The following is a 26647-nucleotide window of genomic DNA, read 5'->3' on the forward strand; positions in this document are numbered from 1 at the left end:
TGCAGAGCTGCATAGAGAATTACTGTGACCCTCTTAAGTGGTTCTGCCACTTATTAACAGTGTGTACCCAGGCAAGCTACCCAGCATCTCTGAGTTTCAATTTCCTCATCTGCAAAATGGGGATAATAATATCTATATTACAAGAGTTACTGAGAAAATGAAAATGAGATATATCATGAGCTAACACGTATTAAGCACTTACTACGTGCCAAGCACCATGGTAAGAGCGTTATGCATGCTATCTTACTTGGTATAATAAGTAAAACTACTTAGTATAGTGCATGGAACATAATAACAAATACCTAACAAATACAGATTTTAAAGAAATGTCATGGGGCAGAGGAAGAATTACTAAGGTTCAGTGAGAAAAGAAGATAGCTTGGGTGGGAAGAATAAGATGAAGTTGGGAGAAGACAATAATTGCTGGATATGATGGTCTCAACACTTCTCAACCATTACAAATTAAACAGCTACCCTAAATTGCTCCAAAGAACAGACACAAGTTGTTTCTTTTCATATTTAATGTTCATGCCTTTCTAAGAAGAAGCTGCCAGGATTGCAGTACATACCGAAAAGTGATGACAACATCCTGAAGTGTGTTATCTTTTGTGTGTCTACCTCCATCTAAAGGGAACCGAAGCTAGTTGACTGGGGGAGAGGTAGGGCATCTCTGGGATGAAACTCAATTGGCCTTCAAAGGGTGGCCTCACCTACCTCATTGATATTGTCAATAGTGGGGCAAATAATTCAAAAGGGATAAGGCTTGGATTTTCATCTTATTCTCTCTTGGTGCTTAAGTTCTTGGCACAACCTTGATGTGCCACAGACAAGCTAGCATGTGAACGTGCTCTATCTGAATAAGGTATAGCCTCTCTATGTTGTAGAGTCCGTCCGTTAATAAAAATCATGGAGCTTGTATGGTTAGAACCAATAAACTTGACTAAAAGAATTTTTTAAATTAGCTACCAGTCTGGGCCTGTGAAGGTGAATAAAGGAAACGCACTTTAAAGTCGGAAATAAAAGGCATACTTAACATTTAGGATTGTCAACCCCTGCTTGTTTTCCACAATATATGTCATTCCTGATTTCATCTGAAAGAGATATGATTACTACTACTATTCAAAGAGCGCTGCTTAACTAATAAGGTCTTGGCACATCTTTGAGGTGTATTTCAGATTCAAAAAAGACTGACTCTTTACACTTCTAACGTGTTCAGCTGGTGTTTGTAACAACATAGAGGCTTCATTCAGGAGATCTGCTGCTGCTGCTGTTGCTACTGCCACTGTCGAGTGAGTTGATTTCCAGCTCACAGTGACCCTACAGGACGGAGTAGAACTGCCCCATAGATTTCCCAAGGCTGTCGTCTTTACAGAAGCAGACTGTCACATCTTTCTCCTGCAGAGCGCTGGTGGGTTTGAACTGCTGTCCTTTCCGTTAGCAGCCAAGCGTTTAACCCCCGAGCCACAAGGACTCCTGTTCAGGAGATTTACTGGGTTATGATTAGCTGGAACCTAGGTTTTGTTGGGCCTGAAGCTTATCTAACTTGGGAAATTCTCTCTAATAAAAAAAGTGCAAAATTATAAGTACAAAAATTGCTAGGGCCCCTCCCAGGACCTTGGAAGGGAGCTGTGCAAGTAAGGGGCCTTGAGGCTTAAGCTTTCTTCAATTCATGATAGATCCATCTCAGCTGGGACCTTTATAAAAAAATTTTTTAATGCAGGAAAAATACTGTTTCAACTTGTAAATGCTACAGTGCTGTGCCATACAGGTCATAAAATTACTGAGCTTTTCAGAGATGGCATCTTTTCTTGGCAATCTGCCTTTGGAAAGAGATGCAATAAAGCTTATATTTCACATGTGGCAAATTACCTATTAGAAAAATTTGACCAAAAACAAAGCAGCAGCCCGGCTTCCAACCCACATTGTGGCAATTGTGCCAATCTTTTCAACGTACCTGTGAGTTAGTTTTAGGAGTATACCCGTTGCTGTCGGGTTGATTTCAACTCCTAGCGACACTATAGGACAGAGCAGAACTGCCCTGTGGGGTTTCCAAGGCTGTAGTCTTCCTGGAAGCAGGCTGCTACGTCTTTCTCCCTTGGAGTGGCTGGTGGGTTCGAAACTGCCAACCTTTTTGTTAGTAGCTGAGCACTAAACCACTGTGCTGCCCGGGCTCCTTTTTAGGGTAAACCTCAATTCAGATCACATGTTTATCCATTTATTTCCAATACTAAACAAAACCCAGTGCCATTGAGTCGATTCCAATACTAAAAAAAAAACTAGCTAGCTCTAATTCCTTCATTACTGTTTAGCAAATGCCCTTCTCTGTTGTTTAAGATGAACACAGAAATCTGAGATAAAAAAGTCGGTCTCTCCTCCACCCACTTTTTCTATGAATTTTTTCTAATCCCCTACCCTTCCTCTGGAGCCCTGTGTTGGCACAGTGGTTAAGCACTTGGCTGCTAAACCGAAAGATGGGCGGTGTGAGCCCACCAGCCACTCCACTGGAGGAAGGTGTGGCAGTCTGCTTCTGTAAAGATTACAGCCCTGGAGAATCTATGGGCGGTTCTACTCTATCAATACGTGCTATGAGTCGGAATCGATTTGACAGCAATCAGTTCAGTTTTGGGGGGTTCCCTTTCCCCTCCTTTGTCATCCCCCTACCTTGTTACCCCGCTGCAGGGATCCTAGTGTGGCTCTTCTATGTTTTCTCATCAACCTCCACTTCCTTCTTCCATTCTGACAGTCTATTGGGACAAAGTCGTGTCCTATTCCTCTTTGTACACCCAGCACTTAGTACAGTGCCTGACACACAGTGGCCAGTGAACGTTTTTCATTGATTTCATTAATTAAAGTGTGATACCCACTTTTCCCACCATGTTGCCTACATAATTATAGTGAAAACTGAATTCTTATCAGGGACATTACGACCTTGTTATTGAAGCTACCAAAGTTTCCTGGTGTGGGACCTAATGACCCTGCTCTCTGGTCTTTTATCATAGGCTTTTTTTTTTTTTTTTTTCTTCATAAGAGTCTCTGGTGCCGACAAAAGAAAAAGGGACCCTGAAGTTTTCGTTCCCTAAGTTCAGCATCAGCAAATTAATGGTGGAGGGAGGTGGCTACAGATTGGCACCTGCAGGATTTGTTAATCTGGCTCCAGATACACCTGAAACGAACTGTGTGAAATGGATTTCTGACCCATGAGACAGTCTTTCCCAAAGTCAGGTTTAGAGGGGAAGCTCCACCTTTCCTCCACAATTCCCTTTAGGCCAGTGAACATACCCACTACGATTTGCTTGTGTCAAAGAGAAATCACAGAATTTTCTAGCTGAAAGAGAATAAAACCCACACTTCTTCTCTGAAGAGTAGTCAGGAAAGAAGGCATTTGGAATTAGGCTAGAGCAATGTATTTTCGTTATTAACATTTTCCACACTATAGCTTAACAAACACCGTTTTTCTTCAGGCCTCAAACGTTCCCCCTATGCATAGATAATTCCTAACTTTTTGAAAAGGATATATACTTTTTGAAAAATAACATTCTGGGTGGCTAGGGAGAGAAGTGCACTCTGGTATGTTTCCGGGAATTCCTTTTACTTTACAATCTGAAAGAAGCTGATGGCTGAGAAAGCACCCTCACCCTTTGCTCTCTGGAGGACTCTGTGCTAAGCCTTGTGCTTCGTGGCTATACATTGCATACATTTAAGCAGTGAGTAACTTTACATGTGAGCTGGATCAAAGTTAAATTCAAAAGTAGAATTCCTAGGGCCATCCACACATCCGAGCAGCAACCCTGGGATTTCCATGGCAATGCTAATTTGCGTGTAACTTGCTTGGTGATTTTTAATGCCCATGCCAAAGGTCAGTACCAGGGAAAGCAGAATGTGCCACATATGAGTTAGACAAGTCTCTTGGCCTCTTTGTACCTTAGTTTCCTCATTTGAAAAAATTGATCTTAAGACATGTATGTTTCAGAATTTGTACTGGGCTCATACACCCAGCCGAATGATACTGTATGGTGTTTTCACACATAATCTCTTCACATGGGTCCATCTTATATCTCACTTACAACTTGTGTAAAAACTGCATTCCATGCCAGGCCTGAAACATTCCAAAGCCAAGTTCTGTGATTAAATTGCAACCAAGGTTTCTACAAACAGACACAAGCAAGAGAAATAAATAAATAAAATAAAGATATTCTTTCAGAACACCCTTCCTTTGACAGTGATTCTAATTTATACATGATGAAAAATAACTTCAATACTCCCTCCAGACAGTAAGGAAATCTCGTTATGGAAGATATTTGTTTATGATTTATACTTTCATATTTACACATCTTAGGTACAAAACAGTAAATAATAAATACCTAGATTAAGTGATCTTTACTTCTCTAAAACAGGGTTTCTCAACCTTAGCACTATCTACATTTTGGGCTAGGTAAATTTTTTTTGCAATGATTATGAAGATAGCATGGGGCCAGGCAACACTTTGTTCTGTTGTACGTGGGGTCGCCATGAATCATGGCCATCTCAACGGGAATTCACAAATAACAACAACAAACTTTTTGTTGTGAGGGCTGTTCTGTGCATTGTAGGATGTTTAGCAGCATTCCTGGCATGTTCCCACTAGGATGCCAGTAGCACACTCACAGTTTTGATAACCAAAAATGGCTCTAGACATTGCCAAATGTCCCCTGGGTGCAAAACTGCCCCAGTTGGGAATCACTGCTCTAGAATGATTCACTCTTATCTGTGTAATAATTCTCATGCTAATCTTTGCCAGAGCGGAAAAGGATTTGCTACATAACTTTAGTAGCTTTCCACTAAAAAAGTTTAAGATTTCAAAAAGAACAGCAAAAAGATTTACAATTAGGTTTCATAAAGATTCTAAATAGAATTAAGTCCTATTTGTAACTTACATAAACTGTAAAAAAGGTCGTGGTTCAGATGTTCATGTTTCAACAGACTGTATTTTATTGCAGGATAAATCTCTAGGAAAAGTAAAAGAAAGATATTGCCTCAATTAGCTATTCGATATTAAATCAGTAGGAATAAATGGCAGAGTTCAGAATAATATTGAATAAGCTTTTATCTAAACTCTAAACCTTAGTAATTGTTATCTAAATCTTCCAAGGCCCCTAACCCTGCCCTCACCTCTCCTAAGAGTTTCACTTTCATAAATAAAACATACAACCACGGATCTTGATAGATTTTGGAGGTACTCTTTCCTGAGAGTAGGACAGTTGATTAGATGACCTATTGTCATCACATTAAAATCTAGATTCAATGTGCTTAAAGTTTTTATCCCTTGGTATAATTATAAAAGGAATATTCTCACATTTACACCTTCCTGGCTTCATTCTCTTTTTCTAGGCAGCTCAATATCAGAAGAAATAACATAATTTGACATGATTTGAAAAGGAGTTACTCCTCTAATAAATACATAACTTTGAATAATTTAGAATAATACTTTTATCATATTAACAGAAATCTGTGTTTGGTTTTCTACTGCCTTCATGTTCCATGGGAGCCCTGGTGGCGCAGTGGTTAAGAGCTGCAGCAAGGTATAGTTGCTAACCAAGAGGTCAGTTTGAATCCACCAGCCGCTCCTTGGACACCCTATGGGGGCAGATCGACTCTGTCTTATAGGGGTGTTGTGAGTCAGGATCAACTCAATGGCAACAGGTTTTTTTTTTTTTTTTAATGTTCCATGAATGCAATTGCTGCAGTTGTACGGTGGTGACACATGAAAAAAACAACATACAAGTGGATTTTCATTTGAAAACTCCCATTCTTGACTATAGTTAACCTTCTTATTTCCATTTACTCCACATTAGTCCCTCACTTTTTACTGGATGGGTGTAACTATCTTCTGATTGGTGTCTCAACTCTAGTGTCTCTCTTTCTAATCCATCCTGCACACAGATTAACTCTCCAGCAATGGTTCTCAAAGACCAGCATTGCCTGGGAACTTATTGAAGAAGCAAATTCTTGGCCTTACTCTAGATCACTGAATCAGTAATTATGGGGGTAAAGCCCAGAATCTGTGCTTTAGCAAGCCCTGATTCCGATGCAGACTAAAGTTTGAGAATCACTTGTCCTAGAGCATTGCTGTGATAATATGGTTCTCCATGATGACTCCTTAGTTTGGCACACAAAGCCTAGAAGATCTGGCTCCAATCTCCTAATCTCCCTACTTTTACCCAAAGGTACTCATGACATTCTTCTAACCCATATTCCACTTCCTATGTTTTGCCTTTTTCCCACCCTGCTTTTGCAATCTTAGAATACTCTTCCCAACATGTCTGTCTGATGATACTCGATGGGCCTTCAAGGCCCTGTTCAAATGGCATTTCTCTAGAAACATCTTCCCTGATCCAATTGGAAGTCTTCACTCCCTCCTCTGTACTCCAGAAACAATTTATACCTCTCAGTGCCCGTTTCTATTTCTTTTTTTTAATACAGTTATCTTTGTATCCCATTTCCTCTGAGCGTAAATTCCTTGAAAGCATGGACTAGGTCTTGCTTATCTGCACTGCCTACGATGTTTGAAACTGATAGATGGACATAAAGCAAACTCAATTATTTATTAAAGGAATGAATAGCTAAGGAGCGAGAAAGGAAAATGACTATTTACAAAGAAGTTTACTTTTATTACTCATGGCTCTTCTGTGCCTCTGCAGCACTTAGTCCTCCACTTACAGCCTGTTGTGTTATGGTTCCAGTTTATGTGTTTGCTTCCCCTGCCACATCAAGAGTTTCTAGAAGGTTAGGAATGCTGTCTTACACATCTTTGTACCACCAACCCTAGTGTTTGACATAATGTTTTTAACTTTTATACTGATTCATATTTTTTTAATGAATGAGAATATATATACTAACATGAAGTAACTAGCTTACAAAGTATTTAAAAGTAGAAGTAAGGAAGGGCCTGCTCCACTCAGCAGTTATCTCATTTGTTTTTCTCCAAATTGTGTTTATAAGGTTTGGAAGCCTAGATGCCAGAGGTACCCAAGAAAATCAGTGCAAAACTGGTTGTCCCACTAAGGCCTAAAGGGTTTCATAATTTAAAGGACAACTTTTAGCATCATGTCAGGCTTTTTATCCCCAATTCTCTCAAGCCTTCTAAACTTGTAAGAAGAATCCATTTGCTAAAGAGCATCATCAAAATAGCTTAATAAGGATTAATGATGAATACAACTCTAGGCTTCACAGACAAAGGATAAAAATTAAGCTTTTATACCAAAGGGCATAATATCTCCTTATCTCTAAACAGATATAAATACCATGCAAGTATTCCCTCCTTGGCAAAAGGGCTGGTGAGATTTTTATTTTGTATTTGTTGTTGTTAGGTGCCATCAAGTCGGTTCCAACTCACAGTGACCCTATGCACAACAGAACGAAATACCACACGGTCCTGAGCCATCCCTACAATCGTTTTTCACCAATGCCTTCAGAGCAGCTTGGACTTCTTCCTCAATACCTTCAGTTCCTGATCATATGCCACCTCTTGAAATGGTTGAACACCGACTAATTCTTTTTGGTATAATGACTCTATGTATTCCTTCTACCTTCTTTTGATGTTTCCTGCGTCTTTTGATATTTTCCACATAGAATCCTTCACTGTTGCAACTCAAGACTTAAATTTTTTCTTCAGTTCTTTCAGCTTGAAGATTTACAAAATAAAGATTTTGTAATTTAGTAAAGGGGAAACCCTGGTGGTGTAGTGGTTAAGTGCTATGGCAGCTAACCAAGAGGTTGGCAGTTCAAATCTACCACGTGCTCCCTGGAAACTCTATGGGGCAGTGCTACTCTGTCCTATAGGGTCGCTACAAGTCGGAATCGAAGCAATGGGTTTGGTTTTTTTTTTTTTTAGTAAAGGGTTAGGGGCATTTCTGATATGTTTACTTAGTGTAAACATTTCTAGCTATCCTAATTAACCATCATTTGGAACATTTATTTGTAATATGGTAAAACAATTCCTGCATTGAAATCCTTAACACCAGTCCTTGGTAGCTAAATATGTTCTTTATAGTATTGTTTACATAATTCAAGTCTTTAGTTACATATTTAATATTCAAATGCTAACTTAATTCAATTAAATTATCAAAATATTTTGGGTTAATGGCATTCAAATTAATGTAGGTATTCTATATTTTCTTGTTCTTTAGGCAACAAACAGAGGTTAATCTTAATTCCTTGTTCTATTAAACCAACTAAATAAACTGAATGCTTCGAAGGCCACCATAGCAGGGGTAGGGTTTTGAGGACCACGGTTTCAGGGGACATCTAAGTCAATTGGCATAATAAAATCTTTTAAGAAAACATTCTGCAGCCCACCTTGGAGAGAAGCGTCTGGGGTCTTAAATGCTACCTAGCAGCCATCTAAGATGCATCAATTGGTCTCAACCCACCTGGATCAAAGAATAATGAAGAACACCAATGACACAAGGTAATTATGAGTCCAAGAGGCAGAAAGGGCCACATAAACCAGAGACTACATCAGCCTGAGACCAGAAGAGCTAGATGGTGCCCAGCTACAACCGATGACTGCCCTGACAGGAAACACAACAGAGAACCCCCGAGGGAGCAGGACAGCAGTGGGATGCAGACCCCAAATTCTCATAAAAAGACCAGACTTAGTGGTCCAACTGAGGCTAGAAGGACCCCGGTGGTCACGGCCCCCAGACTTTCTGTTGGCCCAGGACAGGAACCATTCCCAAAGCCAACTCTTCAGACAGGAATCGAACTGAACAATGGGTTGGAGAGGGATGCTGGTGAGGAGTGAGCTTCTTGGATCAGGTGGACACTTGAGACTATGTTGGCATCTCCTCCCTGGGGGGGAGATGAGAGGGTAGAAGCTGGCGAAATGGACACGAAAAGAGAGAGTGGAGGGAGGAAGTGGGCTGTCTCATTAGGGGGAGAGCAATTGGGAGTATGTGGCAAGGTGTATATAAGTTTTTGTGTGAGAGACTGACTTGATCTGTAAACTTTCACTTAATGCACAATAAAAATTAAAAAAAAAAAAAGTAATGGGATGGAGAAAAACATACCATGGTAATACTAATCAAAAGAAGGCTGAAGTAGCTATATTAATTTCAGACAAAGCAGATTTCAGAGCAAGGAAAATTATAAGAGGGGTATTACACAATAATGAAGGAATCAATTCTCCAAGAAGATGTAACAATCCTTAAAGTGTATGACCTAACACCAGAGCATCAGAATATGTGAGGCAAAAACTGATAAAACTGCAAGGAGAAATAGAAAAATCCACTATTATAATTGGAGACATCAACACCACTCTATCAGTAACTGATAGATCCAGCCGGCATAAAATCAGTAACGACATACCTGAGCTGAACAGCACTATTAACTGACTGGATCTAATTGACATTTCTAGAATATTTTATCCAAGAATATACAGAATACACATTCTTCTCAAGCTCACAGGGAACATTTGCCAAGATAAACCACATCCACGGCCATAAAACACCCCTTACTAAATTGAAAACAACAGAAATCACACAAAGTGTGCTCTCAGGACACATTGAAATTCAACTAGCAATCAATAACAAAAAGATAGTTAGAAAACCCAAAAATATATGGAGATTAGACAACACACCTCTAAATTACACATGGGTCAAAGAAGAAGTCTCAAAAGAAATTTAAAAAATGTTTTTGAACTAAGCAAAAATGAAAAATATATATACAAATGAAAATATAAAAATCTGTGAGATGCAATGTGGGGAAATTGGAACCCCTACCCATTGCTGGTGGAAATGCAAAATGGTACAGCCATTGTCGAAAACAGTGTGGCAGTTCCTCAAAAAACTAAAAATAGAACTACCACATGACCCAGCAATTCCACTTCCAGGACTATATCGAAAAGACTTGAAAGCAGAGATTCAAACAGAGACTTGTACACCAGTGTTTATTGCAGCACTATTCACAATAGCCAAAAGATGGAAACAACCTAAATGCTCATCAACAGATGAATGGATAAACAAAATGTGGTACATACATACAATGGAATACTACTCGGCCAGTAGGAGAAATGAAGTCTTGATACATGCTACAATAGGGATGGAGATGGAAGACAGTATGCTGGGGGAAATAAGTCAATCACAAAAGGATAAATATTGTATGACCTCACTTATACAAAAAGGCAAGAAAAGGCAAATGTATTGAGAAGAAAGTTTATTAGTGGTTACCAGTGGCAGGACCCCCACATGTCTGTCAGTTTGTCATACCGTGGGGCTTTGCGTGTTGCTGTGATGCTGGAAGCTGGGCCACCGGTATTCAAATACCAGCAGGATGTCAGAAGAGACTCAAACCTGCTCTTGAACATCAAGTAGCTACAGCGAAATGAAGAAATGATAAAGTAAAAGAGCTGAACAGAAGATTTCTAAGGACGGCATGAGAAGACAAAGTAAAGTATTATGATGACATGCGCAAAGACTTGGAGATAGAAAACCAAAAGGAAAGAACACGCTCAGCGTTTTTCAAGCTGATAGAACTGAAGAAAAAATTCATTCCTCAAGTTGCAATATTGAAGGATTCTATGGGGAAAATCCTTGGAAACTCTATGGGGCAGTTCTACTTTATCCTATAGGGTCGCTATGAGTTGGAATCGACTCGACGGCACTGGGTTGTTGATGGGGAAAATATGAAATGACACAGGAAGCATCAAAAGAAGACAGAAGGAATACACAGGGTCACTATACCAAAAAGAAATGGTCGATGTTCAACAATTTCAGGAGGTAGCAAATGATTGGGAACCGATGGTACTGAAGGATGAAGTCTAAGCTGCACTGGAGGCACTGGCCAAAAACAAGGCTCCAGGAATTGATGAAATACCAATTGAGATGTTTTAACAAACGAATGCAGCGCTGGAAGTGCTCACTTGTCTATGCCAAGAAATTTGGAAGCCAGCTACCTCGCCAACCAACTGGAAGAGATCCATATTTATGCCTATTCCAAAGAAAGGTGATCCAACCAAATGCAGAAATTACCAAATAATATCATTAATATAACACACAAGTAAAATTTTGCTGAAACTCATTTCAAAAGCAGCTGCAGCACTATATCGACAGGGAACTGCCAAGAAATTCAAGTCATGTTTAGAAGAGGACACGAAGTGAGAAATATCATTGCTGATGTCAGATGGATCCTGGCTGAAAGCAGAGAATACCAGAAAGATGTTTACCTGTGTTTTAATGACTATGCAAAGGCATTCGATTGTGTGGATCATAACAAATTATGGATAACACTGAGAAGAATGAGAATTCCAGAACACTTGATTGTGCTCATGAGGAGCCTGTACATGGATTAAGAGGCAGTCTTTCAAACAGAATAAGGGGGTACTAAGTAATTTAAAGTCAGGAAAGGTGTGCATCAGGGTTGTAATCCTTGACCATATTTATTCAGTCTGTATCCTGAGCAAATAATCTGAGGAGCTGGAGTATATGAAGAAGAAAGGGGCATCAGGATTGGAGGAAGACACATTAGCAACCCGCGTTATTTAAACGACATAACCTTGCTTGCCGAAAGTGAAGAGGATTTGGAGTACTTACTGATGAAGATCAAAGACCACAGCCTTCAGTATGGATTACACCTCAACATAAAGAAAACAAAAATGCTCACAAATGGACCAATAAGCAACATCATGATAAATGGAAAAAAGATTGAAGTTGTCAAGGATTTCATTTTACTTGGATCCACAATCAACAGCCATGGAAGCAGCAGCCAAGAAGTCAAAAGAAGCATTGCATTGGGTAAATTTGCTGCAAAGGAGCTCTTCGAAGTGTTGGAGAGCAAAGATGTCACCTTGAAAACTAAGGTGCACCTGACCCAAGCCATGGTATTTTCAATCGCCTCATGTGTATGTGAAAGCTGGATGATGAATAAGAAAGAATGAAGAACTGATGCCTTTGAATTGTGGTGTTGTAAAAGAATACGGAGTATACTAAGGACTGCCAGAGGAATGAACAAATCTGACTTGGAAGAAGTGCAACCAGAATGCTCCTTAGAAGTAAGGATGGTGGGACTGCATCTCACATACTTTGAACATGTTATCAAGAGGGATCAGTCCCTGGAGAAGGACATCATACTTGGTAAAGTAGAGGGTCAGTGAAAAAGAGGAAGATCCTCAATGAGGTGGATTGACACAGTGGCTGCAACAATAGGCTCAAGCATAACAACGATTCTGAGGACGGCGCAGGACTGAGCAGTGTTTCGTTCTGTTGTACATAGGGTCACTATGTGTCAGAACTGACTTGACAACACCTAACAACAGCAACAACAACAGGACTGGGAAGGATGGGGAAAAGGAGGTTAATGGTGATGGAACTGTCCATTGATTAAGGGTAGGGTTGCACTGTCAATGATTGTAATTGCTGTCAATAAGTTGAACACCTCTAAAAAGTTAAATTGACGGAAGTTGTGTAAGAGACGTATTTACAACAATGACAAAAAAAAAAAAAAGAGTAGCTGTACAGCCAAAAACCTCATGGGATTTGGTTTCTTGATTTGGAGTTTTAGGGTCATGGTTTCATAAGGCAACCCAGTTAATTGGCCTAATAACATGTTTAGTGCTCCTGTTCTACCTCCTAGTTCATTGCGTAGTGCCTGGTTTCTTAAAAGCTTGCAAGCAGCCATCCAAGGCACAGCAATTGGACCCTCTTTGCCTGGAGCAACAGAAGAAGCAGAGTCAGGAATAGAAGGAGGATATGGAATGTGTGGCTAATTGCCTCCATTAACAACTGCCTCCATTGCCATGAGACCAAAATTGAATGGTGCCTGGCTAACATTACTGAACATTTTGGTCAAAGATTCCATAGAAGAATCCTGATCAAAAGGGAGAAAATACAGAACAGAATTCCAAATTGTCATGGATTCCAGACTTCCTGGAGCCATGAAGTTTGGATGAACCCCTGAAAATATTGTTCTGAGATAATCTTTAAACCTTAAGTCAGAAATGTCCCAGAAATATCCTTAAAATGAAACAATAATTTAGGTTAAGTAGTAAAAAATGTATCCTTTGAGCATTATGCACTTTAAAGAACTATGTATATGGGATCAATTTGACAACAGCAATTGAAAGATTAGATAGGAACCTCTGGGGGCAGTGAATTCATGTTAATGAGGGAGGAACAACTCAGAAACGGAGGGTGAGAATAGTTGTACAACTCAAAAATATAATCAATGTCACTAAACAGAGAATGTATAAACTGTTGAGCTGGTGTATGTTTTGCCGTGTGTATTCTCAACAACAAGAAATAAATTAAAAAATTTTTAAATTGTGAGATGCAGTGAACATAGTTGTTTTAGATTGAATTGTGTCCCCCCAGAATGCATGTCAACTTGGCTAAGCCATGATTTCCAGTATTGTGTGGTTGTCTTCCATTTTGTGATCTGATGTGATTACCTATGTGTTGTAAGTCCTAACCTCTACAATGTAAATGAGGCAGGGTTAGAGGCAGTTATGTTAATGAGGCAGGACACAATCTACAGGATTAGGTTGTCTATTGAGTCAATGTCTCTTGAGATATAAAAGAGAGACGTAAACAGAGAGACGGGGAACCTCATGCCACCAAGAAAGAAACACTGGGAGTGAAGCACATCTTTGGACCCAGGGTCCCTGTGCTGAGAAGCTCCTCAACCAGGGGAAGATTGATGACAAAGACCTCCCCACAGAACCAACAGAAGGAGAAAGCATTCCCTGGGAGCTGGCTCCCTGAATTCAGACTTCTAGCCTCCTAGACTGTGAGAGAATAAATTTCCATTTGCTAAAGCCATTCGAGTATGTTATAGGAGCCCTAGATAAGTAACACAGCAGTGCTTAGATGAAAATGTATAGCATTGAATGCATACATTAGAAAAGAAGACAAGTTTAAAATCAGTTTAAGCTTTTACCTTAGGAAATCTGAAAAAGAAGGGCAAATTAAATCCAAAGCTTAAAAAAAAAAAATCTGAAGTAAGGAGAAGAAAAGAAATAATAAAAATCAGAGCAGAAATCAATGAAGTTGAAATAAGAATAGGGAAAATCAATGAAACTATAAGCTGGTTCTTTGAAAAGATCAATAAAATTCATAAACCTCTAGGCAGACTAACCAAGAAAGAAGACACAAATTATTAATATTAGAAATGAAAGAGGGGCCATCACAACTGATCCATGAACATTAAAACCAAAAACAAAATCAAATCTCTTGCTGTTGAGTCGATTCCAACTCATAATAACTCCATAGGACAGAGTAGAACTGCCCCATAGGGTTTCGAGGAGTGGCTGGTGGATTTGAACTGCCGATTTTTTGGTTAGCAGCCAAGGTCTCAACTACTGTGCCATCACAACTCCCTATGGACATTAAAAGGATAATAAAGGAATACTGTGAACAACTCCATGCCCACAAATCTGATAACTTAGATGAAATGGACCAATCTCTAGAAAGACACAGCTACCAAAACTGACACAAGGAGAATTAGACAATCTGAGCAGTCCTATATCCATTAAAGAAAATTATTCAACAACTAATAACCTTCCAAAATAGAAAGCACCAGGCCCAGATGGTTTCACTGGTGAATTCCATAAATATTTAAAGAATAATTAACACCAATCCTTCTAAAACTCTTCCAAAAAATAGAAGAGGAGGGAGGGAACACTTCCTAACTCATTCTATGAGGCCAGTATTGCCCTAATACCAAAACCAAAGACATTACTAGGAAGGAAAATTACAGCCCTATATCTCTCATGAACATAGATGCAAAGATCCTCAGCAAAATATTAGCAAATTGAATCCAAAAATGTATAAAAAGAATTATACACCATGACCTAGTGGGATTTATCCTATGTCTGCAAGGCTGGTTCAACATTTGCATATCAATTAATATAATTCATCATATCAATGGGCTAAAGAAAAATCATATGATCATATTAATAGATGCAAAAAAAAATCATTTGCCAAGACCCAACACCCATCCCTGATAAAGACTCTTAGCAAACTAGCAATAGAAGGGAACTTTTTAAACTGAATAAAGAATATCTACAAAAAACCCTACAGCTGACATAATACTTAATGGAGAGAAACTAGATGGTTTCCCCCTACCATCACGAACAAGACAAGGATGTCCCCGCTCAGCAGTCCTATCAACATTGTATTGTAAGTTCTAGCTGATGTAAAGAAAAGGAAATAAAAGGTATACAGATTGAGAAGGAAGAAACAAAACTGTCTTCATCCACAGATGATAGGATTGTCAATCTAGAAAATCCCAAAGAATTGACAAAAAAATACTTGGAACTAATAAGCAATTACAGCAAGGTTACAGAGTACAAAGTTAATATACAAAAGTCAATTACTTTCCTATATACCAGCAATAAAATACTGGAATTTTAAAGTAAAAACATACCACTTACATTAGCACTAAAAGAAATGACATACTTAGGTACAAATCGAACAAAATATATACCAGATCTACATGAGGACAACTACAAGACTCTGATGAAAGAAATACAATTTGTAAATAAATGGAGGGACATTCCACACTCATGGATAACCAAACCAAACCAAACCTATTGCTGTCGAGTTGATTCCTACTCATAGCAACCCTATAGGGCAGAGTAGAACTGCCCCATAGGGTTTCCAAGGAGCAGCTCATGGATTTGAACTGCTCATTTTTTGGTTAGCAGCCAAGCTCTTAACCATTGTGCCACCAGAGCATTCATGGATAGGAAGAGATAGTATTAAGACTGCAATTCTTCTCAACTTCATCTACAGATTCAATGCAATACCAATCAAAATCTCAGCAAGCTATTTTGTGGATATTGACAAACTGATTTACAAAGGCAGAAGACCAAGAATGGCCAACAAATAAGGGAAGACAGAGTTGGAGGACTGGCATTATCCTACTTCAAGAGTTACTCTAAAGTTATAGTGATCAAGACAGTGTGGTATTGACAAAAGAATAGGAAAATAGATCAGTGAAACAGAATAGAGTCCACAAATTGACCCACACAAATACAGTCAACTACTCTTTGACAAAAGGAGCACAGGCAACTCAACAGTGAGAGCATAGTCTTTTTAACAAATGGTACTGGAACAGCTGAACGTCCACATGCAAAAGCATAAATATGACACAGCTTACATCTTTCACAAAAATTAACTCAAAGTGAATCATAGACTTAAATGTAAGATGCAAAATGTTACAACTTCTGGAAGATAACACAGGAAAAAATCTAGGTGACTTGGGTTTGGGGATAACTTTTTAGATACAGTATCAAAAGCATAATTCATAAAATAAAAAAAATTGACAAGTTCGACTTCATTAAAATAAAAAACTTCTGCTCTACAAAAGACACTTTAAAAAAATTTTTTTATCGTGCTTTAATGATGTCAGTCTCTCATACAAAAATTTTTATACACCTTGCTATATACTCCTAGTTGCTCTCCCCCTAATGAGGCAGCACACTCCTTCCCTCCACTCTCTATTTGCTAGCCTCTGACCCCCTCTGCCCTCTCATCTCCCCTCTGGACAGGAGCTGCCCACATAGTCTCATGCATCTACTTGATCCAAGAAGCTCACCCCTCACCAGTATCATTTTCTCTCCCATATAGTCCAGTCCAATCCCTATCTGAAGAGTTGGCTTTGGGAATGGTTCCTGTCTTGGGCTAACAGAAGGCCTGGGGGCCATGATCTCGGGGGTCCTTCTAATCTCAGACCATTAAGTCTGGTCTTTTTTTACAAGAATTTGAGGTCTGCAACCCACTGCTGTCCTACTCCCTCAGGGGTTCTCTGTTGTGTTCCCTGTCAGGGCAGTCATCAGTTGTTAGCCGGGCACCATTTAGTTTTTCTGGTCTCAGGCTGATGTAGTCTCCGGTTTATGTGGCCCTTTCTGTCTCTTGGGCTTATAATTACCTTGTGTCTTTGGTGTTCTTCATTCTCCTTTGATCCAGGTGGGTTGAGACCAATTGATGCATCTTAGATGGCTGCATGCTAGGATTTAAGACCCCAGATGCCACTCTCCAAGGTGGGCTGCAGAATGTTTTCTTAAAAGATTTTATTATGCCAATTAACTTAGATGTCCCCTGAAACCAGGGTCCCCAAACCCCTGCCTGTACTATGCTGGCCTTCAAAGCATTCAGTTTATTGAGGAAACTTCTTTGCTTTTGGTTTAGTCCAGTTGTGCTGACCTTGCTTGTATTGTGTATTGTCTTTCCCTTTGCCTAAAAGAGTTCTTATCTACTAATTAGTGAAAGCCCCTCTCCGCCCCCCACTCTCTTAATCATCAAAGAATATTTTCTTCTCTGTTTAAACTATTTTTCAAGTTCTTGTAATAGTGGGTGGTCTCATACAATATTTGTCCTTTTGCAACTGACTAATTTCACTCAGTGTAATGCCTTCCAGATTCCTCCATGTTATGAAATGTTTCACAGATTCATCATTGTTCTTCATCAATACGTAGTATTCCATTGTGTGAATATACCATAATTTATTTATCCATTCACCCATTGATGGGCACCTTGGTTGCTTCCATCTTTTTGCTATTGCAAACAGTGCTGCAATGAACATGGGTGTGCATACATCTGTTTGTGTAAAGGCTCTTATTTCTCTAGGATATATTCCAAGGAGTGGGATTGCTGGATTGTAGGGTAGTTCTATTTCTAGCTTTTAAAAGGAGGCCCCAAATCAATTTCCAAAGAGGTTGTACCATCTTACATTCCCACCAGCAGTGTATAAGTGGTCCAATCTCTCCACAACCTCTCCAAAATTTTCGTGTTTTTTGGATTAATCCCAGCCTTGTTGGAGTCAGATGGAATCTCATTGTAGTTTCGATTTGCATTTCTCTAATGGCTAATAATCATGAGCATTTCCTCATGTATCTGTTAGCTACCTGAATGTCTTCTTTAGTTAAAGTGCCTATTCATATCCTTTGCCCGTTTTTTAATTGGGTTATTTGTCTTTTTGTAGTTGAGTTTTTGCACTATCATGTAGATTTTAGAGATGAGGTGCTGATCGGAAATGTCATAGCTAAACACTTTTTCCCAGTCTATAGATAATCTTTTTACTCTTTTGGTGAAGTCTTTGGATGAGCATAGGTCTTTTTGATTTTTAAGAGCTCCCAGTTATCTAGTTTCACTTCTGAAAAGACACTCTTAAGAGAGTGAAAATCAAGCCACAGACTGGGAGAAAGTATTTGCAAAACACATATCTGATAAAGAACTTGTATCTAAAACATACAAAGAACACTTAAAACTCAACAATAGGAAAACAGTCCAGCAGAAGATCTGAACAGATATCTTACGAAAGAAGAAATACAGCTGGCAAAATCTCAACACCATATATCAACAAGGAATTGCAAATTAAAACAATGAGGTACCACTACACACATATCAGCATAGCTAAAATCCAAAACATTGATAACACCAAATGCTGGTGAGGATATGGAGCAACAGGAACTCTCAGTCATTGCTGGTGGGAGTGCCAAATGATATGTCCCCTTGGGAAGACAGCCTGCAGTTTCTTAGAAAGCTAAACACGGGCTTATCATATAACCCAGCAAACATGCTTCTGGGTATTTACCCAAATAAATTGAAAGCTATGTCCACATAGCTGCACAAAAAACTGCACAAGAATGTTTATAGCACCTTTATTAATAATTCCTAAAACTTGAAAGCAACCAAAATGCCCTTCGATAGATGAATTAATAAACAAACTGTGGTGAATCCATACAATGGAGTGTTATTCAGTGATGAAATGAGCTATCAAGCCATGAAAAGACACGGAGGAACCTTAACTGCATACTGCTAAGTGAAGGAAGCCAGTCAGAAAAAGCTACATGCTGTATGATTTCAACCATATGACATTCTAGAAAAGAAAAACTAGAAAGACAATAAAAAGATCAGTGGCTTCAGGGGTTCAGGGGGAGGGTGAGAGAATGAACAGGTGGACCACAGGGCATTTTTCGGGCAATGAAACTATTCTGTATGATGCTATAATGATGCATAGAGGGCATTATGCATTTGTCAAAACTACAAGACTGCACAACAGGAAGAGTGAACCCTAATGTAAAGCAAGGACCTTAGTTAATAATAACGCACCAATAGTGATTCATCAATTGTAACAAACGTATCACAGGAATGCAAGGTGTTAACAGGAGAACCAATGAGCAGGGGTAGGGGCTGTTTGGGAGCTCTGTACTTTCTGCACAATTTTTCTGTAAGCCAAAAACTGCTCTAAAAAGAAAAAAGTCTGCTTTAAAAAAATGAAATTGGACTTTTTCCTAAAACAAGTCTGATTTGGCTGATTTGTTTGACGGTGAGGACTAGCTCTGCCAATTAGATTATATGACATTTTCTACAAGCTGAATGAGTTATATATCTAAAATATACTTAAAGCATATGATATGATAAAATAATTTTATTAAAATGTTGACAAATCTCCTTGTGTTCTATGCGACAGAAATGGACCCCACAGATGGACTTTTAAAAAGGGCTCCATTGGTATCGGTTCCTGCTGGAGATAAGGACAGCCTTGGCAGAAAGATGCTAGCATCATACAGTTCTATGTGGAAGCTGAAGGGTCTTCATGAGAAGCCAGCTGGAGAAGAAGCACCACCAGGGCAAGGGAGTGACAGCTGGACAACTCCAGCTGTGCTATTTTTGAGAAACCCAGGAAGTGGAGAATCCATCATGGGAAATGCCATACCCAGAGGGCACCACTACCAGAGGACATCAGCTCCTTCCTCTCCACCGCACTCCTCACCAACTTATAAGAAGCCGGAGGCAGCCAGCTGAATGGAGGGATAGAGAATGAGAGATCCAGGGCAAGCAAACAGAGAAGAAGCCCCCAGGACCCCTCTTCACATTGTAAACTTCTAGGTTTAAAAAAATGGCTCAGGCTGGGGGAAGGGAGAAGTTTTCGATTCATTGAGAGTATAGACTTGTGTGACTGAGACACTGGACTGGAACTACCACTGTTCTTGTGACTGAAAGTGATCTGAGGAATTTTATTATCTGGGTGACTGGAAAAGTTATAGGGCTTCCCAGACTTCATCCATGGGATTTCATCCACAGGACTGCGAAGTCCAGAGACTGTATTTTTATAGGTATAGGATAAAGTTGCTTTCTACTTTCAAAAAAATAAAAACCAACCCCTCCCTCAAAAGTGTTCCAATAAACATCCTTGTCCTTAAAAAAAAAAAGTCTATTAAAAAAAATACAAAAAGAAAACATACAATAAACCTACTCTGCTATATGTAAATGTGGATGTAGGCAAATGGATGGAGTATGATCTAGAAAGACACACACAAAACTCAGAGAAGTGGTTACCTCAGGGGCGGGGGATTAGGGAACAAGAAAGCTTTTCACCATACCTGTTATTTCAGTTTTATACACTGAGAATAGGATCATGTATTATTTATTACTTATTTTAAAGAGAATCCACCAAATTTAATTTTTAAAATTACCATAGAATTGCAATTAATAGAGGTCAGTTTGGGATATGGAAAGTGGAAAATATCTTTTATCAGAGGTATTGACCTCAAAATTCTGGCCCAGGAAGGATCTTACAATGCAGTTAGCTTTCTGTATTTGTATTTGGAGAGGATATACTCACAGTTTCTCAGTCCAATGGTATGCCTTTCAAGTATTTTCCTCAATATAAGAAATAGAGTTTCCTTGGAAATTTCTGTGAAGAAACACAGTTCAGATCTTTGAATATGTAGGAATAAGAATGAACAGAATAAGTATAAAGAATCATGGCAACCTTATGGGAAATATTCAAATTCAGAAAACATCAGCTTTCTAATTTCCACAGCTGTCAGCTGCCAAGTTGGTTCAGTTAATAAAGACAGACTGTGGGGGGCAGTGGCATAAATGATAAGGCCAACTGCTCAGAACCTGAACTTCCTATCTGCCCAATTCTCCTCCTTTATCATTATCAGCAAATATGTATAAAGATAATGCATGCCAGGCCAGGCAATGCCACAGCTTTGGCGAAGGGCCCTCTGTTGAAACCTCTCCAGGTGCTGGAAGGATAAAGGCAATTAGCAACTAGAAGGACCGATGGACTGGAGTGGAAAGATCTCTTAGGCATACTGCTTACTGAAAAAATGCAAATCACTGCTGAGCGAGAAGTACCATACTACCTCGTTAGAAAAAATAGGAATGTGTATGTATGTAAATGCAAAGGGAAGAGACTGGAAGGAAGGACACATACACAGTGGTGACAGGGTTATTTTGCCAGTGATAGGGAGGAGGGTGGGAAGGGGAAGGGGAAAGGACTTTCACATTTTATGCTGTACTCTTCTGTGACACTTTTTAAAATTATTATACTGGGGAAATGTATCCACGAATGACATGCATTTAAAATGTTAAATTCTCGAGGTTCAGTTTCAACCACTGACTCTGTAGATAACTTTGAATCTTTCCTTTAATGCTGTCCTTTTCCCTCAGCAACAACTTACCTACTCAGTTTATAAAGTCAAATAGGTGACACTTGAAATTAAGTCAAAACAGTTAAGTTGCCTGCCCATCTGCCTGGTGGACATTTCCACTCCACCAGAAACTTTGATTGCTTTATGGTCACCAAAAAAAGATGCCTGAAACTGAACTCATCTTTCTCAAACTGGCTGTCCTTCCTGACTGATGGATCTCCATATGTGTGTTCTACCACCATCATTTTGCTAATCGTCCAGGACAGAAACTTTGGAGTCGTATTTGAGTTTTTCTCTTTCCTGTACACTGCTCCCCCAACTCTCTAGTCCATCATCAAATCCTGTCCTGTTTTTGAAGTGCTCCCAGGATTCTCCTTCCATTCCTATCACAACTGCTCTGATTCAGTCCCTTTTTGCTTTGCTCATAGATTTTGCTAGAGCTTTCTATCTGGCCTCCCTGAATCAAGCTTTCTTCTCTAGGCGGCCCTGCATATGGATTCTAAAATAATACTCCTGTTTTAATCATTTATCCCTCTTGCTTGAAAACTTTCAGTGGCTCTCCATATCTCATAGTGTAACTTTCAAACTTCTATCATAGCGATATTTAAGGTTTTTCACCATCTTATCTTCCATTGCTTCCTAACCCAATTCTTCGTAGCCAGACTGGTCTACTAAATCCTGACCATTCCTGCACCCATGCCTTTGCCCAGGCTGTATTCCCTATTTTTCTCTATTTAGCAAATCCTAGTCACTCTTTGGTGCCCTGGTGGTGCAGTGGTTAAGAGCTTGCCTGGTAACCAAAAGGCTAGCAGTTCGAATCCAGCAGCCGCTCCCTGGAAACCCTATGGGGCAGTTCTACTCTGTCCTCTAGGGTCTCTATGAGTTGGAATCAACTCAACAGCAGCGGGTTTTGGTTTCGGTCACTCTTTAAGCTGAAGTTTTATCTTGCCCATGCAGCTTTCTCTGTCCTCCATATGCAGGTGATTACGGATTCTGGTGAACTATGGCACCTGTGGTCTGTATCTCTTTTAGGACTTAATTATGCACCACTTCACTTTTCATGTATACTCTTTTTCCCCAATCTATCATTGTTATGTTCCTAAGCTAATGTCTTCTACTTCTGTCGCTCCTACAGTGCCTAGCCCTGGACTTGTCATATAACAGATGCTATATGTGGAAAGCCGGGGACAAAGATGAAGTCTGGACCTGAGGGATAAAATAATAATAGCTAACATTCATATATGCTAGGTGCTGATATAAATGCTTAACATGTATGAACTTATTTAAATTCCACAATAATCCTGTGGGATAGTAATTTTACAGGTGAGGAAACTGAGTCACAGAGCTGGGGTCAAACTCAGGCAGTTTGGCTCCAGAATCTCTCTTTAACCACTTTGTTGTTTTCCACCCAACAGGATGGAAAAAGGAACACGACCCTATAAAGAGGATGGAGGAAAACTGGGAACAGAGCAGAGGTTAAAGACATGAACCGACGGGGCTAAAGAAAAATGGGTAAGGAAAAATAATAAGGGCAATAACAAGTAAAAGCCTGGAGAAGTGGTCACAATAGTAAGGAGAAGAATGAGGATAAGGAAAAGTTGACAAACAAAAGGTAAAAAAGAAAGTTGCTCAACATGGGTTGGGAAGATGAGGAAGCCCAGGAAGACCTCAAGGAAAAGGCTGTCATGTTAAGCAGAGAGCAGAGAACAAATGAGGAAAGGCAATGCTTACAAGACAGAGAAGGTGCCATTGTACTCGTTGGGCTCTGGCACAGGCACTCTGCGGAGCCTCTTCTCTGGGCGGAGGCCCGTACAGGACAGCGTTTCATCTCGGCAGACAGAGCTCACATACGACAACGTTCATCACGTTGATGGCATTCTGTTCCCGTCGCACAGTTAAAGCCATGTGTGCCCTTCTTGGGGTGGAATATATAACAACATTCTGTTCCTATAGCACATTTAGAGCCATTTCTGTCCTTTGAGGGAGTGATGTGTGATGGCATTCTGTTCCTGTTGCTCAGTTAGAGCTTTTTGAACCCTTCAGGGGTATAATTTACAGATTAAAAAAAAAAATTTTTTTTTTTTGTTTTTTTAATTTACAGAAGGCACCAATAATTGCTGAGTCACGCGGGGAAAAACAACTGCTTCAGATGACCCTGGTTGCTGAGTTACGGTAAGCTCTAGATCCAAAGGTTTAACTGTAACTCGCTTCGGAGGAGATGTGGTCTTCTGCAGGGCTGTAGTATGTTGTACTTCTGGAATGGGTCCTGGAGATACAGTAGGCTTCAAATTCAAAGGCTGAACCGTGATTTGCTTCGGACGAAGTGTGGTCTTCTGCAGGGCTGTAGAGTGAATTCTTTGAATTCGGAAATCTTTGAAGTGAATTCAGGAGTTACGGTAAGTTCCAGGTCCAAAGGTTGAACTGTAAATTCAGTCAGGTTTGGATGCTGAGCCTGAACCTGGTCTGGAGGTGGTAATGTCACCTCAGGACACTCTGGAGAAGAAGTTGTAGTCTTCTGCAGGACTGTAGAATATTCGACCTCCATAGTGGGTTCTGGAGTTATGGTCAGTTCCAGGTCTACAGGTTTAACTGTGACTTTGGGCAAATTTGAATGCTGAGCTTGATCCTATCCTGATGGTGGAGTTGTCACCTCATGGTTCACTAGAAGTTGAGCCACAACCTCCTTAAGAAGCTCTGGGGGCTGAGTTGGGGTCTCCTGTTTGATTGGAGAAGGTTCAACCTCCATATTGGGTTCTGGAGCTACAGCAACTTCCAGGTCCAGTTGTTGAACTGTGACTTCAGTCAGGTTTGGCTTCTGAGCCTGTACCTGGTCTGGATGTAGAAGTGTCACCTCAGGGCACTTTGGAGAAGGACCTGTAGTCTTCTGCAGGGCTGTAGAATGTTCAACCTGTGTCGTGGGTCCTGGTGTTATGGTAAGCTCTAGGTCCAAAGTTTGAACTGTACTTTCAGTCAGATTTGGATGCTCAGCCTGAAACTGGTCTGGATGTGGAATGGTCACCTCAGGACAGTTTGGAGGAGAAGCTGTAGATTTTGTGGCGCTGTAGACTGTTCAACCTCCATAGTGTGTTCCAGGGTTATGGTAAGCTCCAGATCCAAAGGCTGAGCTGTAATGTTGGGTAAGTTTAAATGCTGAGCTTGACATTGACCTGTTGGTGAAACTGTCATCTCAGGAAGCACTGGAAGTTGAGCTGCACCCTCCTTAGGAGGCTCCAGAGGTTGAGCTGGGGCCACCTGTTGGGTTGTCGAAGATTCCTCCACCTTAGGAGGCTCTGAAAACTGTGCTGGAGCTCCCCGCTGGATTCAAGAGGCTCTGTCTCCTTAGGGGTTTCCAGAGGATGAACTGGGACCTCCTGCTGAGTTGGAGAAAGTTCAGCCTCCTTAGAAGGCTCAGATGCCTGAGGTAGGAACTCCTGCAGGGACAGAGGAGGCTCCACTTCCTTAGGGGGCTCTGGAGGTGAGGCTGGGGCTTCCCGTTGGTTTGGAGAAGGTTCAACCTATTTAGGGGGTTCTGGAGGTTCTTTGGAGGTGGGGAAGAGGCCATCTGCTGGACTGGAAATGGTTGGACGTTCTCAAAAGGCTCTGGAGGTAGAGCTGTGGCCTCCGCCTGGACTGGAGAAGACTCTACCTCCTTAGAGGGTTCTGAAGGTGCAGCTGGGAACTACTGCTGCACTGAAGTTGGTTGTACATTTGTAGGGGGTTCTTGAGGTGAAGCGGGAGCCTCCTGCTGGGCTGCAGAAGGTTGGATGTCCTCAGGGGACTCTGGAGGCTGAGATGGGGCCTCTTGCTGGATTAGAGAAGATCGTACCTGCATAGGGGGCTCAAGAGACTGAGTTGGGGTCCCCTACTGGATTGGAGAAGGTTTGACTTCCTTAGAGGGCTCTGGAAGCTGAGACGAGTCCTCTTGCTGGATTGGAGAAGGTTCTACCTGCATGGGAGGCTCAGGAGACTGAGCTGGATCCTTCTGCTGGGCTGGAGAAGGTTCAACCTCCTTAGGGGGCTCTCGAGTCTGAAATGGGACTCCTCGCTGGTTTGGGGAAATTTTCACCTGTGTAGGAGACTCTGGAGGCTGAGACGAGACAGAGTCTGCTGCTGAACCAGAGAAGATTCTAACTCCTCAGTGGGCTCTGTTGTAAGAGCTGGGCCTCCTGCTGGGTTGGAGAAGGTTCAAACCCCTTGGGGAGCTCTGGAGTTTGAAGTGGGATCTCGTGCTGGTTTGGGGAAGTTTCCACCTGTGTAGTAGACTCTAAAGGCTGAGGTGGAGTCTCCTACTGGACCAGAGAGGATTCTACCTCCTTAGGGGGCTCTAGAGTAAGAGCTGGGACCTTCTGTGGGGATCGAGAAAGTTCTGCTGGCATAGGGGGCTCAGGAGACTGAAGTGGGGCCTCCTGCTGGGATGGAGAAGGTTCTGCTGTTATGGGGGCCTGGGAGACTGGTCTGGGTCTTCCGGCTGGGATGGAGAAGGTTCTCCCTCCTTGAGGGGCTCTGGAGTCTGAAATGGGTCCCCTACAGGTTTGGGGACGTTTCGACCTGTGTAGGAGGCTCTGGAGGCAGAGGTGAAGTCTCCTATTGGACCAGAGAAGATTTTGCCACCTCAGGATGCTGAGCTGGTGCCTTCTGCTGGGCTGAAAAACGTTCTATCCCCTCAAAGGGCTCTGGAAACTGAACTGGGGCTTCCTGTTGGACTGAAGAAGGTTTAGCCTTTTCAGGGGGCTTTGGAGACTGGGGATGAGACCACTACTTGGTTTGGAAAAGGTCCAGTCTCTGTAGTGGGTTGTGAAGATACAGTAAGCTCCAGATTCAAAAGTTTAATTCTTTCACGCAAAATGGATGGTGAGCTTCACTCTGACCTGTAGGTGAAACTGTCACCTCATGATGCCCTGTATGTTGAGTTACAACCTCTGTAGGGGGCTCTGAAGTCTCAGCTGGGGTCTCCTGTACATTTGAAGGAGGTTCAAATTCCTCAGGTTGCTCTGGAAATTGACCTGGGGCTTCCGGCTGACCTGAAGAAACTTGGAACCCTTCAGTGGCATCTACAGACTCTATTGAGTCTTCCTGCTGGGCTGGAGAAACTCCAAGCTCCATAGAAGACTCTGGAGGCTGAGTTGAGGCCTCCTGCATGACTGGATATGGTTCAGCCTCCTCGGTGAACTCTGGAGGCTGAGCTGGGGACTCTTGCAGGGCTGGAGATGGTTCAACCTCCTCCAT

General features: G+C 41.0%; 1 protein-coding gene across 1 annotated transcript in view; it reads right to left on the minus strand.

The window, feature by feature from the left end:
* The window catches only part of LOC126063183 (leucine-rich repeat-containing protein 37A-like), a 51880-nt gene extending 25233 nt beyond the window's left edge, over positions 1–26647 (minus strand). Inside the window, 2 exon segments of the mRNA XM_049861367.1 lie at positions 23153–23216; positions 26443–26647. Coding sequence (XP_049717324.1) covers positions 23153–23216; positions 26443–26647 — 269 coding nt within the window.

The sequence above is a fragment of the Elephas maximus genome, chromosome 19 (assembly GCF_024166365.1).
Source record: "Elephas maximus indicus isolate mEleMax1 chromosome 19, mEleMax1 primary haplotype, whole genome shotgun sequence".
In the NCBI taxonomy this organism is placed as follows: Eukaryota; Metazoa; Chordata; class Mammalia; order Proboscidea; family Elephantidae; genus Elephas; species Elephas maximus.